The sequence below is a fragment of the Crinia signifera genome, chromosome 8, assembly GCF_055691185.1.
Source record: "Crinia signifera chromosome 8, ASM5569118v1, whole genome shotgun sequence".
Lineage (NCBI taxonomy): Eukaryota > Metazoa > Chordata > Amphibia > Anura > Myobatrachidae > Crinia > Crinia signifera.
The window spans coordinates 55,331,574-55,349,725 of record NC_139224.1 but is presented as its reverse complement, the minus strand read 5'-3'; the positions used below and the strand labels follow the sequence as shown (position 1 = coordinate 55,349,725).

Genomic DNA, 18,152 nt, shown 5'->3' with positions numbered 1-18,152 from the left:
AGCAATTTAGGGGGCGCCAAAATGAGATTATATCTTGCCCCCCCCAACCTAAAAACGTTCCAGCGCCACTGGGTACAATATTAGCTGTCAGGAACCCGCAGCCCTACAAATCTGCTGTAGAGGCATTTTTAGAGGTAAAAGATGTCTACCCTCCTGTGTCACGCCAACATCCATTACCTTTAGTAAAGTTGTGGCAAGCGAAGCAAGCCCGCAAGGGGACGACGACGATGATGCTTAGCAGCACCACGTAAGTTCCTTAGCGTCAGCGGTGGCCGCAAAATATGAGGAAGTACCAAGCCCCCATTAACTACAGTAGTTTCACGGGAATCTGGAGGGAGAGGAGTGTGTACAGCATGCCGATTCCTGCGTGCCCACTGTATTTAATAACTCTGTCTGGCACCATCTAGTAACCACAAGTCTACACAACATTTGAATTTCCCCCATAAAGGTGAGGATCAACATTAGCCAGGGCTATTTTTGTGCAGGCTCCTGCAGGAACTGAGGCCCTTATCCTAGTTCACTCTTTCAGACAAAATATTTCTTAGATGGACAAAACCATGTGCACTGCAGGTGAGGCAGGTGTAAAACCCCACCCAAATCACAGTAACACCTGCCTCACCTGCAGTGCACATGGTTTTGTCCATCTAAGAAATATTTTGTCTGAAAGAGTGAACTAGGATAAGGGCCTCAGTTCCTGCTGGAGCCTGCACAAAAATAGCCCTGACATTAGCCTTTTATTGTATAAGATGGTAACATGTATGTTTAGATGTCATACTTGCCTACCTGAACCTCTCCTTCAGGGAGAAATGCTCTGTTCCTGGACTTCCCTGGTAATGGCCATTTTCAATGCCTCTGATTCGCCGTATTTTCTGGTGAATCAGGCAATTCGCCGGGTTTACAGCAAATTTTCTCACACAAAAAACAATTCACCCTATTCAATGAACAGAATTCGCTGCAAATGAAGAGCGAATGACTAGCGATTCGCCACAGTTCGCCGGTGCTTTTCAATGGGGTTTTTAGTCAAATTCGCCGAGTGTATTCAATGCTCAAATGGAGAACTGCTTTCTCCAGTGATTTTCGCCATTGATTCTCCATTTTGCATACGACATCTTTTTTTGGTGAACTGGAATTTGATCTTTTAAAATAAATGTTTTTTTTTTTTTTTTTTTGTGTAAAAAATCAGTTATTTAATTATTTGAAGAGTCTTGCTGTTTTTTTTACACATAAATATATTTTTCATTTTTAATTAATATTTTTTTAACATACCATATGCAGGGGGGTGGTGCTGCTGGTCACATTACATATTGCAGAGGGGCCTCGCTGATCTCACATAAAGGCTGCAGGAATCCCCTGCCCGCTGGTGGGTGGCATGCAGCGGGGTCTGGCAGCACAGGGTTCGTAGCGCTGGCGGGCAGGGGGATCAGTGTGTGCCCTCTGCCTGGCAGTGCCTGATAGTAGTCAGCAGTGCCACAACCTGGAACCATCAGGCTGCCACTGACAGCAGCAGGGGGGATACGGGGGGAGAAGCAGCATATACACCCAGAGCATATAACCAGCGTCAGATCACATAGCAGGGCACAAACTGTGCTTATCTGGAGCCGGCCACTCAACGTTCTGAGCGCTGACAAACTCCACAGCAAGATACCCGATTTCCAGCAGAGGCTGCCTGGGAGGGCATGCAGCAGGACTGTAGGAGTCTGGCGAAATGTGTGTAGTTTGCCCTGCAGGTCATCTCCCCCCCCCCCCCCCCCCCCTCAAACATCAGTGCACTGCTCCCCTGCACTGCTGCTCACAGCCAAAGCCCGAGTCAGGAGTCCTGGCAGGGGGATGCGCTCTGATGTCGCAGGGAGCCCTCTGATGTGGGAAGATGCACTCTGATGTCGCAGTGCACTGCTCCCCTGCGCTGCCGCTCACAGCCAATGCCCGAGTCAGGTGTCACGGCGGGGGAGCGCTCTGATGTGGCAGGGAGCCCCCACACACAGGCTGAGGACGGGGACGGGTCCAGCAGCAGCAGCAGACCTTTGGCTCCGGCAGCCACAGCGCAGTGATAGCAGATGTCAGCGCTGGGACTGCTGGAGCCGGAGTTCTGCTGCTGCTGGACCCGTCCTCAGGCTGTGCGGAGTCTCCCGCCGGCATCAGTGCGCTCCCCCGCCGGGACTCCACTCCATCCCCAGCAGCATTGGCAGGGATTCTCAACCTTGGTCCTCAGGACCCCCACACAGTGCCTATTTTTCAGGTCTCCACACAGAATCACAAGTGAAATAATTAGCGCCACCTGTGATCATTTAAAATGTGTCAGTGAATAATGAGTGCACCTGTACACATGCTGGGTCACCTAGAAAATGTGAACTGTGTTGGGGTCTTGAGGACTGAGGTTGAGAACCACTGTTCTAGGAGATAATAGATAACATCTGATTGGTTGTCAACAGCAACATCCCATCTGAAATAGGACTTCCATCTCTGCATATATGTTTCCAGTGCACCTCAATCTGGTATTTACCTATAAATGTCATATAGTTTAATTCCCGGTGAGATGTCCGCTTTCTAACATGAGGTATAGGTGCTAGTAAGATGTTTATGTCAACAGAGCATTTCATTTATTCTTGCTACATGTATTTACCTTTGCAGTAAAGCATATGGCAACACTATGTTTTACTTCATTTCAGATGCAAATGGCTTGAATACTGAAATAATCACTGGCTTGGATTTATGTGTGTGCTTTGCATTCATTCAGATTATACTGCACACTGGGATATCACACTTGTGATCAGATACCATGCAATACAGAATAACATTAGCATTACATTCAGAAAGCTCCAAGAATGGAGTCACTGTGACACTTACACTGGTTCTCAAACAGGATAACTTGCATTCCATAGAGGGAGAACGACTGTCTGAAGCTGTAGGTTACAGAATTTTTCTTCTTCTGGAAGATCTTCGTAACCTAGAATGTTAAATATAATCATACATATGGCTCTATATGAGACTACATTGTGTTTATTCTAATATAGTTTGCATAGAAGATTAGCATTCAAGATTGGACTACAGGTGATCTCAGACTATCAACGCCAGACTGTACATACATATTAATAACTGCAAACTATATTAGTGAGCACTATACATTAATACAGTGAAATATGTTGTGCCATTATAGGTTCATGCTATCGGGATACGGTCATTTGGTCTACGGCAAGTTGGTCGACAATCATTAGGTCGACATGGTTCTAGGTCGACATGGTTCTAGGTCGACAGGTCATTAGGTCGACACAAGCATTAGGTCAACATGGTCTAGGTCGACAGTCAATAGGTTGACATGTGGTTTTTGACTGTTTTTTGACCCGAAATGTGCCGACAGGCGGTACTTTATGCCCTAACATCCACTAGGGCGTGGTGTTCGAATAAAATAGTGCCCGAAAGCGGTGCTACGTTTCAGTGTCCATGTCGACACGACGTGTACCGACAGGCAGTATTTCCTGCCCTACCATCCGATGGTGAAACCCAGGAACCATGCTGCCTTTTGAAGGGGGTATGGGTCATAGGATTGACAATATTAAAGTTAACAGTCATTAGGTCAACCACTATCGGTCGACAGGCTTTACGTGGACATGGAAAAGGTAGAAATGAGTTTTTCATGTTTTTTTTGGCATCTATGTTGACTTTCGTCGATATATACACTATGTAAGTGTACAGTTTCCCCTCACATGGCTCACTACGCTTGCCATGTTTTGGGCATGGTGCCTCCCAACGTGCAGCACACTATTATATTCTTACTCTATGCCCACTTGCATAGTAAAATATGAAAAAAAAAAAAACACCTGTTCTGGAAAAAAATGTGAAAAACTCATGTAAACCCGTGACCTATCTTACATGGTGACCTTTTGATCATGTCGACTTAAGGTATGTCGACCTTTTTCGTGTTTCGACCATTAATGGACTGTTATTAATGGATAATAGACTGTTGATCTATCTATTGTACACCTGCCGACCGCATCTACTTTTGATGTCCATTGCTAAATATGGCAATACCCCTTATACATAATTCCTCACCATAACTGACAAGATCACACTAGTGGGCAAAAGCCAACAGTATTATCCATCATGCAAAATAACTACCTTCACTACTTAAATACTGTATGTGTTACTGCTGCTCTGTTACCTTTGTTAAAAGAAGTGGAACCCATGTTACTCTTAGCTAGTACAAGTAATGGGCCACACACATGTGGCGATTAAATCCCCTTACCTAAGCGATCTGACTAGATCGCTTAGAAATGAAGCACGGATTGCTACGTGTGTGTGTGGCCCCTGGTGACGGTGATGCGTGTTCCCGCACGTTGCTATCACCTGACTAAATGCATGCAGTCTAAATCTAGTGATTGCCAGTGTTCTTTCACCAGAGAACACTGGCTGTGACAGAACGCTCAGCACCCATCGCTGGTTTATCGCTGTGTGCTGCGCATTCTGTGCTGAGCTATCTGTGCTTACATCACTAAGCACGGATGCTCAGTCACCTCGTGTGTATGGGGTATAACAGGATAAATTAAATATTATTAGAACAATAAAGTGCGACAAGCAAGGGTCAGTGCCTGAAGCTGGGCCAGTCCTATTACACACAGTTTAGTTTGATTGTACATAAAAAACAAATAGTGTCTCGGTTCCTATATTAATCTGCAGTTTTATAGTTTTATAAAGCTATATTTGCAATGCCGGAAGCATGAGTCTTTCATAAATGTATAGATTAAGTCGCAGAGGCGTCTCTTTGATCTCCAAATCTATTTTCAGGAGAGGGATGAAAGCACCAAATTTCTGGTGATAAAACTTTTAGCAGTAGAGGATTGCTCCGAGCGGTACAAATAATGTGTCACATGACTACTTTGCCGTTCACATCCATCATAAAAAAGCGAGAACGCTTCTCTTTTCCTCAGCTCTTCTGGCAAACAATATTAATAATAAAATACCCTAACTAAATTATGCCTGAAACTGACATTTCCTCTGATAAACTCCTTTCAATCCAATACATACCACTAGCAAGTCGTTAAACAGGAAGATTTCTCTCTGATGTAAACCGAGTTTCTGGGGTTTGTTTGGATCGGGAACTTCAAAGAGACGGCAGTAACAGACCAGTCTTCGGTGTGGTAATGACAGCACCTATAGGAAGATACAATGCATGTTGAACATTAAACTGGCAAAATAATGGAAGACGGTATATATGGGTTATATATGCTCCATGTAGATTGTCTCAAACATCACTTTATGGAAAACGAGCAATCGCCAGCAAGTTATTTAAGTACATCATCCACAATGCTCCCACTATTGACAGAGATTTTGTTTTAGTTAAAGACTCTGGTGTGTACACACGGTGAGATTCCCTTGCTATTCCACTCAAGCTTCGAGTGCTATGCAATCTTTGCTAACTCTGTACTATTTACATACAATTCATACAATCTGCATTAGATTTGCACTATATAGTCATTGCTGCCCTGTCTATCTGGGTTTCAATTTGTGCTGTCACTGGAGCGCGCATCAGGATCGCAAGGTAAAAAACCTGTACAATCTGCATGCGATTTTAACTATATAATCAAAATTTAATGTCAAATCTCACCATGTGTACACAGCATAAGGGCCGGGTTAAGGGTTCACAAGCAGAGGTGTGGTCAGATCCTGCACAACAGGATCTGGCCACTGCCGACTGGAATTCTAGTGCTACATTGAAATGTATGTGTCCACTGTCCGGTCGTTGTCCCGTGCGGTCCTACCACAGCATGCTAATGTGTGAGCAAAGGGCCTAACTACCATAGGTGCAAGAGGTGCAGCTGCTATGGGGCCCAGGGCTGAAGGGGGCCCATCTTCACTGTATAAGTTATATTTGCGATATACATTTATCGCTGTTATTTGGTATATATTGCAAAACTACCAGTATCTAGTCACACCCATGGTGTGGGAAGGCTCCCTGTGGCGCAGGGGGTCCTGCTGAATGGGACCCACTTGGCTGCTATGTATGGCCCAAGCCATTACTGTAGCTAACAAATGTGTTGTCAGAGCCACTGATCTTCAAGAGCTGATAGATGTAAAATGATAACAGAAATAAATACTAAATCAGGCTTGCTTAGCATTTATTTCTATTGCTGGTTTAAGTTTATCGGACAAAGCAATTGACGATAAGCGACGGATTTGTAAATATACCCCCCCCCCCCCCCACAAGTTACTGCAATGTATATTGATGTATCATGATGTTGTTGGTTTACACACCAGATTAAAAGACAAATAGGCCGATATTTGTCCCTATATCGGCCATGGCCGGTATCGCGTATCGTGTATGGGGCTTAACAGCGACAAACATTTAATGCTCAAAAAAAATCAAAAATTACATGAAACTGGTGTCAGAAAGGAGCATATAGTTCCCCATAAGAAACCTCTACTCAGTTTTAAATCTAATATATTATAATATATTATAAGAAAATCAGGAGGGGAGCCTTGATAGAGCTGGCATGCACATGGGCGAACAGCCTAGAGCATGTAAGTTTTATAGAGTTGAACTGTTTACAAGGTGAATAATGAACCTCAACAACCAAATGTTTCCTGTCTAAATTAAAAAGTTGTTAAAGTTAAATTTTTTTATATAATACTTTGTTAACCCTTTGAGTGCCAAGCGAATTTGTCAAAATTGGTCTGAAAATTGGCAAACAAACATTTTTATTCATCAGAATGACCTGTAATGTTTACCTTATATACAGTAGGAAATATAATCTTTTTTACCCAACATTTCTTATTTGAATTTGTATAACAAATGTGAGTGACACTGGCATTCTTAGCTGATATTTTGCGCATCTCTCACGGAGATGTTGGCATTTTTAGCAGCTATTTTGCACATTTCTTGGAGATGCTGGCACTCAAAGGGTTAATATTGAGGAAAACAACAGCTGATGTTTCTGAAAACTGAATTTAAGTCTATTTAAAACACTTTGTATATTGGTGAAAAGTTAAATTTTTGCAAAAATTTCCCAGCTAAGTGAATGCACAGTATATGCTGCTGGGGTTTTAGATATATATGGACTCAAAGAGTTAACTGAAGGTGAACTTATTTATCAAGCCAAGCTCCCAAAACCTTAGGCGTTTCGTTAAATCTTTCTGTTGAATGAATGCAAACTGCTGTCTGCAAAATAAATGATGGGGATAATACTGTTGTGGGGATGTTTGTTTAAAGGGGATCCAGACATTGGGTCGACATGCGTTAGGTCAACTGTTAATGGGTTGACATACTGTATATTAAGTCAACATATACGATATATCATTGACACAAGCCAAGCCAATTTTCCTCATACTTAACCAACCACATAAACTATGATTGGGAATAGTAAAGTGTGCAAAGTGAATACAGTAAATTGGGGTCCATGTGCTCAAATCTACAAGCACACACAAAAAAAAGTGAAAACATCTGTCGATGTGTTGTCAATTTCCATGTTGGCCCCTCCGCTTGTATCGACATTTTTCCCATGTTGACCTTTTGGGTACAACTTAGACACTGTCTATATTTACATTATATGTCATGTGTCTACTGCACTCATGCTGCTATTTCCTGAGCAATGTCACTGGCTCATTATGCAAATGAGAGGGTGGAGACAACTATACTAGTGAGAATTGAAAGATGTCCCTACTATTTTTCACAGTTTTTTTTTATAGTAAACGATACAGTATTTGCTGTTTTAATCCTTTGAATGCCAACATCTCTGCTAAAAATTCCAGTATTGCTCCCATTTGTTATATAAATTCAAATACAAAATGTTGTGCAAAAAAAAAGTATATTTCCTATATAAGGTAAACATTACAGGTCATTATGATGACTAAAAATGTTTGCTTGGCAATTTCACACCTATTTTGTCAAATTCACTTGACACTCAAAGGGTTAAAGCATGTGCACTCTTTATGTGACTGAATATACAACACTAGTGACAGGAAACACTTTACAGCACATGTCTTCAACCTGTAGCCCTCCAGATGTTGTAGAACTACATGTCCCCGCATGCCCTGACAGTTTTGGCATGCTCTCATAGGAAAAAATGTGGCAATGCATGTTGGAACATGTAGTTTCACAACATCTGGAGGGCCACAGGTTGAAGACCAATGCTTTACAGCAGGGGTCTTCAACCCATGGCCCGCGGGCCACAAGTGGCCCACTGAGTTGTTTTGAGTGGCCCTCCACCTGCCGCCTCTCATTGCTGTGTAAAAAAAAAAAAAAAAACCTTCCGCGCTAGTCCCCTTTGCATGTGGGACGCGGCAGAGGTGGATGTGCAGTGGCTGGGGTGGTCGGGACTGTGCGCGGACATGCGCATTGTGTATTTCCTGATACCGTGCACCTGTCCCCCCCTGCGCCCTTTCAGGGCGCAGTGACAGCCGCCGCCAGTCCTCTGATGAAGCTGTTGTTTCCTGAGACCTCTGCCAGGGACATGGAGCATCTTGTGACATTGCAGAAGATTCAGGCAAGTTTCTTAGGGAAGGGGGAAGCTGGCTAAATGCAGTGCTAACTTCGGGGGGCTGGCTGCAACGCGGTGCTGAGTATGGGGGGTGGGCTGGCTGCAATGCTTTGCTGACTATGGGGGGGGGGCGTGAGCTGGCTGCAATGTTGTGCTGAACATGGGGGGGGGGTGAATGGGCTGCAATGCGGTGCTGACTATGAGGGGGGGCTACCTGGCTGTGTGGTGCTGACTATGGGAGGGCTGGCAGGCTGTGCAATGTGGTGCTGACTATGGGGGGGCAATACTGGGGCACTTTGTGAGGGACACTACTGGTGGCATTTTGTGAGGGACACTACTGGTGGCATTTTGTAAGGGACACTACTGGTGGCATTTTGTGAGGGACACTACTGGTGGCATTTTGTAAGGGACATTACTGGTGGCATTTTATAAGAGGCACTGCTGGGGGCATAATATGTATAAGCAGGAGTATTGGGGGTATTATAGTACAAGGTGCAATGGGCATCATGGTGTGTGGTATAATGTGTAATGGGCATTATGGTGTGTGGCACAATGTGTAATGGACATTACAGATAAACCGTGTATATTAATTTAAGTAGCCTGTCATGGTTTGGGCTTGATTTGTGAGGTGTACTAGGTCACTGTGTGGGCCTTAATGTTTATATGTCACTGTGTGGCCTTTAGCCAGCCAACTTAAGCGTGGAAGGACAACAACTATTCCTGCTGTAACCAATGTCTGGTCATGCAGGTTGCAAAAGTGAGATGTCAGGTAATGGTTTTCCTGCTAGTTCACACTCTTATAATTAGACCACGCCCCTTAGAATTAGGCCACACCATTTTTGGGAGCGCGTCTACACCGCGTGCAATTTCATCAATATAATATTATGTATGGGGGAGCTGCATTTTTTTCTGTTCGCACTGGGACCCTAATTGTCTAGAAATAGTCCTGGTGCTGACTATATATTGGGGATGGGGTTTATGTGTATGGGCAGCTGTGCCAACTATGTATGCAGGGGCTGTGCTATCTATAAAGGGCTGTGCTTTATGGGGGCTGCGATGTCTATCTATGAAGGACTGTGCTAATTACCACAGTAGAGATTAGTGGCCCTCAGGCTTCATTGAATTTTTTAATGTGGCCCACACTGTCGTAAAGGTTGAAGACCCCTGCTTTACAGGGTTGGGCCCTTTAATTACAATATGTCATGACTAGGAGTTTGTGGACTCAGTCGTGACCTTGGTGGTCTGGTGGCTGGTGCAAACTGTCACACCGGAGGGTTATTGTGGATCAGTCATAGGCTGCGGACCCGGGACGGGCTGCGCTTGGGGAGTTGGAAGCGTGGCGGGTTGGATAAAGGACCTGTGCATAAACCCCCTGGATGTGAGACTTGGCTGAACTTCTTGACGAGGGTGCGGAATCTAACTGCCCAGCGGTCTTCGCCAGGGACCCCCATAAGGACTTTGGATTTCGCTGCGTCTGTACAGCAGGTTGCGGCCTCTTGCTAGAAGTGCTCACTGACGGTAAGAAGTTGAGGACTTGACGTAGTAGTTTCTGGTCGGAAGGCAACTGGGACAAATGAAAGGCCAACCGGCTGCGACAGGCAGGAGTATAACTGGGACGACCGGGTAGGCCTCAGTAGAATGAACACAAGAAATAACAGAACTGAACTTGCCGACTTAGTGTTGACACTTAGTGCATAATGGAAACCAAAGGCCGACTTGGCTTTAACACAGGAACAGGTCACGGAAATAACTGAACAGAAATGGCCGACTTGGCGCCGACACCGGGACAGGCGACGGGAATAACTTGAACTGAAATGGCTGACTTGGGGCTGACAGAGGAACAGGAACTGGAGCAGGAATAGGACTATTTGTGGATCGGACCCAGGAACGCTGGACCAGACGGACAAGCAGAGCCTCTGGGAGCTGAATGCTAAAGACTCACGCAGGGACTCCAGGAAGCAAGCTTGAACAGTGAAGAGCATCTGGACCGTGCAGCAGGAAGACAAGTTGCTGAAGGCAGTTCTGCATCTGTGAGCAAGATATTTAACCCTTGTATAGATTGGAGGAAAGGACAGAGAGGAATCTGGAAATCTGAGATATGAATACAGAAGATCTCTGTCTGACCTTAACAGGTGAGCCATAGGGAACAGGACAGCAAAGGGTTACAGGTGATTTCAGCTTCAGTCTGGATTTCCAACAGGTGCACAATCAATGAGGCAACAATGCACAGCCTGATTGGCAGCATGAATGGATACAGAACTGAGTCAGACTGAGATACATAGCAGAATCACCAGTCAGGTAAGCTTGAATAAGCAGATATGTGACAATACTATTGGACTGTTCAAAGTTTGTATGGTGGTAATGTGGTCTCAAAGGGGACATTACACACATGTTCTGCCCCATAATGCTGGGAAGAATACTATTAAACCTGCATTTGAGGTCCTGGAGATTTGATTACCCCGACCTAGTGGTTGCTCTCCTTTATGGTACCCTCTTTCAGCCCCAAGGCTAGTCATTATGTGCTTTGCCATATCCTTAAACCTGCTCAGCAGTCAATGCTCAAAACTGGAAAAAGCCCTGCTCTCCTCTCCCTGGCTAAAGTGGTCTCCAATTTTAACATGTAAATTCCGGGGGTTCCCCTACTCTACATCAGCCTCTTTACCCCTTATCAAGTAGTATCCATGGCATTTGCACATCATTTATAGAGACCAGAATCCTGTCCCGCTCTTTACTATTGACCCCCTACCATTCCACTCTATATGATTTTTAATGAATCAAACCCTCCAATGTATTTAACTGTTTATTAAGTGGGTACATTCACCCCCTTTTCTCAGGATATGATGCATTGATTGTCATGTCTGTTACATTGTTTTTCTACCCCCTAAAATACCTCGAACGCCCCCATTTATTGATGGGGAAAAAAAAGAGAAAATTCTTATAATTTTCAAGGGTTGCATTGAATGTCATAGTCTCGTCTTTTTAGGTCTTTAGAGTTTAATTTAAAATAACCTTACTAAAATAAAAGAGTACTCATCGTTATTCCCTCATACAAAAGTCTCAACTATATAAATGATTCTGTGATATTTCCATAATGTTTATGAAGCACAACACAAATACATAAAAATAAAATGTTGCAATAGGCACGTGACGGTAAAGCCGCTTTTACATGGTACTTCTCGGTGTTCTTGGTACACTAACTCTCCAAAAGTACAAAAAAGCCGATTTTGTTATGGTCAGTGACAGCATTCTACATGGTTGTAGAGGACAGTGACATACAATATGTTTGGCTTCCAGAGTAAGCCACAGTCACAAAGTCTCTACGAAGTGCTGTGTACATGACTTCTGTAGCTAGCTGCTGACAGAAATTGGATAGTGTATGGCTAATGAGTGTACCAACTTATGCATGGTGCTTAGCAGCCATCATGTAATGGTCCTTTAAGATCTAGTCTGCCAAAACTACTACATATGCCTGAAATGTCACTATTTGTATGTGGCTAGTCTGGCCACACAGTTATGGGCTAATGCAGAGTTGCATACATGCCAGCCGCATGGTGTTCACAGAAATGAATGCGGATATTTACTTGTCTTCAGAAATGCATGCACCTACCCCTATCCACACGCTTGTTGATGTAGCAGTCATCACTATGAGCACACATTTGCACAAGTCCTGTACCTGGTGCAAAAGATCCATCCAAAACTCAGCATAGCCCGCAATTCCGCCTACACAACCATGACATACCCTCTGAACAATTACCCTACGTGTGTACTTACCACCATGGTATACCCAGTGGCGGCACTAGGGGCAGAAGAGTGGCCCACTCAGCGCATAATTGCGCAGCATCACGGGGGAAGCCCCTGATTACTTAACCCCATGCTCATATGGACTGCCCACAAAAGACACTACTGGCACTGCTGTCTTCTCAGTGCCAGGAGCCAAGGTGTTGCAAGTTAATGTCACACTGCAGCATCTGGCTTCTGTCACTGTGCCAAAGTCAACATTTTGGAGACACCAAGTAATGGCCTGCATCCACCCCACCCTGGTTGTGACGCCACTGGGTACCCTTGTTCAATAGCAAATTGGAATTGTATGATTAACTATGATCAAAAACATCCGTCCACAAAATAGAGTTGCACACAATCTCTGCATCAGCCAAGTGAACATATGGCCACATGTGTCTAACTGTAAAGTTACAAATGTAGCATCTTACTGTACTGCATATTGTACGCATTATTGTTCATTAATAGAAATATCAATGGGAGTCACACAGCAGAAAACACATATGTACATATGTGAAACAACAGTCACGTGTACAAAACAGAGGAGCCTATTCACGAAGCAGTGAAAAAAATGGCACATGGCAACCAATCAGCACTGAAGTAACATTTATCAAGTTACAAAATGAAATGTAGCTGTAGGTTGCCATGGGCAACATCTCCATGGCTCACTTCCCCACTCTTTTCATTGGTTCATGAATAGACCCCAGAGTGTCTGACTAGTACTGTACAGTCAATACAACATTAAAACACCATACGCAGAAAAGGGAGCTACCTTTATTGCTGTATTGTATAATGTACTGTATGTGATGGGGAGAATAGTGATTTTACTTAATAATCTGCAACAATGTTCCTACTATCCAGCACTTTGGGAATTCAGGGGCAGATGTATAAAGCATTGATACGGGAGGAGCAATGATAAAGTGCCTGGTACTTTATCACCGGCCAATCAGCTGGTGACTGACAGTCCCTTTATAAACCCAGCCTGTAAGTTAACAGTCAGGAGCTGATTGGCCGGTGATAAAGTAGCATACACTTTATCAATTTTCCCCTCTTGTCACTGCTTCATACATCTACCCCACATTTTCACAGCGGGGTTAGTTCTATTTGGAGATACCTGTAATAGGATACTACAGTCTGTCACACTATAGACAATGTAACATTTTTTTAGGCCATACAGTATGAACAGTGGCGTAACTACCTATTATGCGCCCCCCCGCCGCTAAAATTTCGGCGCCCCCCCCCCCCCCCTCCCCTCAGCGCACCCCCCGATGCTCTTACCTGCCCGGCCGAATCTGCAGTCACGGTCCCGTCGCCGGCTCCTGCTCCTATAATGAAAACGGACTCTTAGAAAATGGCTGCCCCCATACTGCAGACAGAAAACTGTCAGCAGTATGGGGGCAGCCATTTTCTAAGAGTCCGTTTTCATTATAGCAGCAGGAGCCGGTGCCGGGAGACGGCGACAGGACCATGAAGGCAGGCAAGACAGCAGCGGGTAACTATAGCCCAGCAGACCGCCGGCGCCCACATGTTCTCTGCGCCTCCCCGCCACCGCGGGGGCTGCGGAGCTATAGCTCCGCCACTGAGTATGAATTTTACAATGCTATGCAATGGCAATATTGCTGCTTAGAAAGCACACATTTTCTGATGCATTGGGCTACAATCATTAATCACCAGGTAAGTGCTGGCATAATAGGATTAAAAGAAAAATCATTAAGGTTTTGAATGTAAAAATTTATTATTATTGCAGTTTATCTAGTGGAGCTGTAAGTAGATTTGTTCTCAAACATTGGGCCTCAATCAAGTTTGACTGAATTGCGCCCATTTCGATGGGGGGGGGGGGGGTGTGCGCCTGCACGTATTTACGCATGTGCAGATACCCTGTGCAAACGCCTTCAGCGAGTATCCAACTCGCCGAGGCATCTGCAGGGGTAGGGTAGGGGGGCAGGCAGGGGTTGGCATCAGCGTTTTACGGGTGTCCCCATGAAAATGCTGTTCGTGGCGTTCCCTGCTCGGTGCGGGCAGCTGATGTCACATGACGTCAGCGCCCCCGCCCCCTTTTCAGCGCTCTCCGACGGAAATAAAAGTCAGTTATGACTGACTTTTATTACCGAAGGAGAGATAAATCATTCGATGGTTGGCAACCATCGATTGATTTCTATCCCCTTCGGCCGCATGCGAGGGGACGTGCTCTCGTACACATCCCCTTGCAATCTAGATGCTGGTGGTGGGCATTCGGCGGGGCAGAGCTGACCTGTTCTCTGGGCTGTGAGTAAACGCAGCCTAGCGAAAAGGTCTGAATTAGGCCCATTGACCTCTGTAGGCGAGGTGTTCTCTGGTGGACATATGAGTGTAGTGTTGATTCTAAAAGTGGCTTTTGGCAGATTTACCTGACACATTAATACATGTAAATGGAAACCACTATGCAATTGTACATTTGTAACTATAAATAGAAGTTTGCAGCTAGAAACATTTCCCATCACTACTGTACTTGTGTTTGGCCAGACAATGATGATATTACTAATGCGGAAAGTTGGAGTCAAAGCTACAAACTCATGTGAGGGTCCGGGAGGAGAACCAGGAGACGTTAATTGGGTGGTATAGAAGATTATATTGGAAGTGTTAAGCAAACGAATACCTACACAGCCAAGTCCATGGTGTAGGGATCCGATCTACAGTAAAAAGACACACATAAATTAATAATCAGAAAAAACATGATAAACACAGAAAATGCAGTGACAACACAAGCAGGCTGCGAACACACATGAAGGGTTGGACGAGAAACACTAACATTGTAATCTTAAAGCTCAACACCACATTAACAGATTAACAAGTTTGGCTAAATTGCTGTTCTAGTTTGAGGATTCAGGACTATAATGGTGAATTTCTTTGGTATGACCAGTGCTTTCAGTGGGGCAATATAAGGCGGTATGAGTAAAGATGAAGAGGCTTACAGTACCTAGGATGACGATATGGGCACATAAGGAGAGTGACAGTCAAAAAATGGGTGAGCAAACATTGTTTAATACATCCTGCTACATTATCATATTTAAAATTAATTAGATATTATTAAAATCCTTAAGGCTAAGGGGCTTCTGGGGGGAGGGGGTGGGGTGTGAGTGAGGAGTTCGAATTTCCATACCCTCACTTCTAAATTCCCACTTTGAGCACTGTATATAAACATATTTCTTCAGTGTAACTATCGCTGGGAAGAGGAAAAGCACATCGGCCGTTAATCTGGTTGACTCGGTAAACAAGTCTAAGAGGGCACTCCCAACCACCCCTCAGAATTGCCGCCCCCCCCCCTTCCCCCTGCTATTATCCCCTCAAAACCATGTGAGGGGATGTGTCACAAAGGCATATCCCCTCGCATGCCCCACCGGCAGAGAAATAATTTGATGGTCGCTGATCAGGCCATTCATACATAAGTATTTGCGTGGGCCTGCCCAAAGACAGGGGGCGGACAGCTGATGTTATGTGATGTTAGCTGCCCGCCCCCGGCCCACCTCCTCCTGTCCACTAACCCATGGGAATACCCAGTGTTTTCATTGGAACGCACATGAAACGCTGGAAGTTCCAATGGGAGGCACCCTAGCCTGAGCCGCACTATGCAAGTCGCCGAGTCCGTTCACCCAGGGACCCTGCACATGCGCATACATCAGTATGCACATGCGCAGATGGAAAACATAGCTCCCCGTGCAAATGTACTGGGAGTGATCCCCATTGTTTCCGAATCTGGACTATTGAGAGAAGTCGCAGCAGTGTATGGCCATCCAATCTCCCAATACATTGCATGTGGTCCTTCTGCATGTGATGTATCGCATGCGACCCCCTTCCCCTTTGCCAGGAAGGGGGTCCGAGTCCACGCATCGGATTGGATGGAATGTCAATCACATGAGATTTGGGACGATTTCACTTGATTTCTCAACCCGATCCGTCGGAATCAGGTGAAATCTGCCCAAATCGCAGAAGTGTTTATTTTACAAAAGCTCATGCAGTATCTGGCCAACGTCCTCTCTGTGTGTGATGGCTGGAATAAATGGATGCTGGTTTCTACCCAGACTATGATGCCCTAGGGTTTATCTTCCCATCCTTGTACTATTACTTCCAGATGTGGCAATACTAAGGAAGAGTAAAAGACCTTTTACCTAGCCTTCTGTGATATATGATATTACAGAAATTCATATTCTGTAAATTTATTCAAATAAAAAAATAACACTTAAATTGCTTGGACAGAAAAAAAACATTTTGTTGTAGCAAAGCTTTCCTTCTTATTCATACTACAGAAGGTCATATTTGAGAGGATAATGTAAAAGGATTGTTTACTGCTCACAGTCAATCATCACCCTTATCCAATACAGGATATCCATCTAATATGAAATGTGTCCACAGGACCATACTGTAACTTCTCATAATTCCCAATACAGGAGGATTTATTAGATGGGAACAATGAAATGTTGAGCTGTTAGCAGCCAATAAGAGCTGGAAGCTGGAAACTAGATACTCTGAAGACTTGGAAGCCCAAACATGGCAAGGCTGGAACACAGCCTCTAGGTAACAACTTCTGAGCATTTGTATAATATATAATGGAAAGGAATTGGTAAATATTGTTTAGAACAGTCTCTAAAATAGAGTAGACCATTTGAATGAGCACCATAATTTCATAAAATGCTAAACCCATTTTACAGTGGAAAAAAATAAATCAACATGTCCTAATATGGTGGAAATGGTATTCTGATTCAATCATGACAATATAGTTATTAATATATTAATAATTATACCAACTGAAGTCATGTTGAGTAAATCTACGATGTTTCCACTGATGAGTTATGCACTATTAAAAAGTAATTACAGTGCAAAATATGGGCAGTGCACCAGTATAGCATCAACCACTACAATGGGGTTTATCCACATTTCCAGTCACCAAATAAATAATGAAAGACACAATACTTTCTATCCTAGATTCCTAATACTTTGCTCCCAATTACCTCCACTCCACTCTCTCCCGCCACCCTGCCAGGTGGCACTTTTGTCCCAACTCCCGGGAGATTGGAAGATATTAGATTGCTCACCAAGTTGAGCCAGTTACTTGCCACCTCTCGGTAATGTGTGGGGCAATGCACAACATTTTCTTTCTCTATGCTTGCAGAAATCTTCTGAAGCGTTAGGCGTGATCCTTGCAGACATGGTACAAGCCCAATATGGTGTGAACATGCCCCTTAATGTGTTGAGTGATGAAGCTGTCATGACTAATGCTGGGACAATGATGGGAGGGATACCACTATATTCATTTTGAAGTGACCCATTCATTGATAAATTATGTAACCTACTTCTGTTATCATTTAATTGCAATAAATTACTTTGAACTACCACAACTAATTACTTTCAAAAACTTACCGGCTTCTTGCCTACAATAAGTTTTTCAACCTTCTGAACTTGAGAAACGTGATCTTCATTTGTCTTAAGTTCGCGCTTACGGATGCGCTCATAAATGCCTATTAGCATCTCCCGTGGGATATCCTCACCGTCATCCACACCTGAGGACAGCGACAGTTCTCATGACTAAATGACAAACCCAGCAGCTTCCAAGGACAAGCCGGCAGGTACTGAACACGGTTCTTGCATCAGTAACTTCTTATGCAGTAATTAAGAGATTTTTTTTAGTTTTAAACATTTAATTACAAAGGGGTTTGTAAATGTAACATAACAAATAGTGAAGATATCATCATTGCAGAGGTGATCTGTCTGCTCCGAGTGTCTACATCTTACTTTACAGAACATTACAGAATAGTTTCTAGTTAGGAGCAAAAAACAATATATTATTTGCTATTTAAAACACTATTATAATGTTACAATGAGCATATAATATTGCACAGACTAAAGGGGATATTCAATGCAGGGTCACGACTG

The 18,152-nt window shown here is 44.0% G+C and overlaps 1 protein-coding gene across 11 annotated transcripts in view; it reads right to left on the bottom strand.

The window, feature by feature from the left end:
* Window positions 1–18,152, bottom strand: part of IQSEC1 (IQ motif and Sec7 domain ArfGEF 1) — a 781,720-nt gene that overhangs the window by 26,463 nt on the left and 737,105 nt on the right. For 10 of the 11 annotated variants that reach the window (XM_083156428.1, XM_083156420.1, XM_083156422.1 and 7 more), the window contains 4 exons: window positions 17,640–17,779; window positions 14,885–14,914; window positions 5,020–5,145; window positions 2,845–2,944 (listed from right to left, as the gene is read on the bottom strand). In XM_083156428.1, coding sequence (XP_083012554.1) covers window positions 2,845–2,944; window positions 5,020–5,145; window positions 14,885–14,914; window positions 17,640–17,779 — 396 coding nt within the window. The remainder of the gene's footprint in view (window positions 1–2,844; window positions 2,945–5,019; window positions 5,146–14,884; window positions 14,915–17,639; window positions 17,780–18,152) is intronic. The other variant, XM_083156421.1, reaches the window with a different exon arrangement.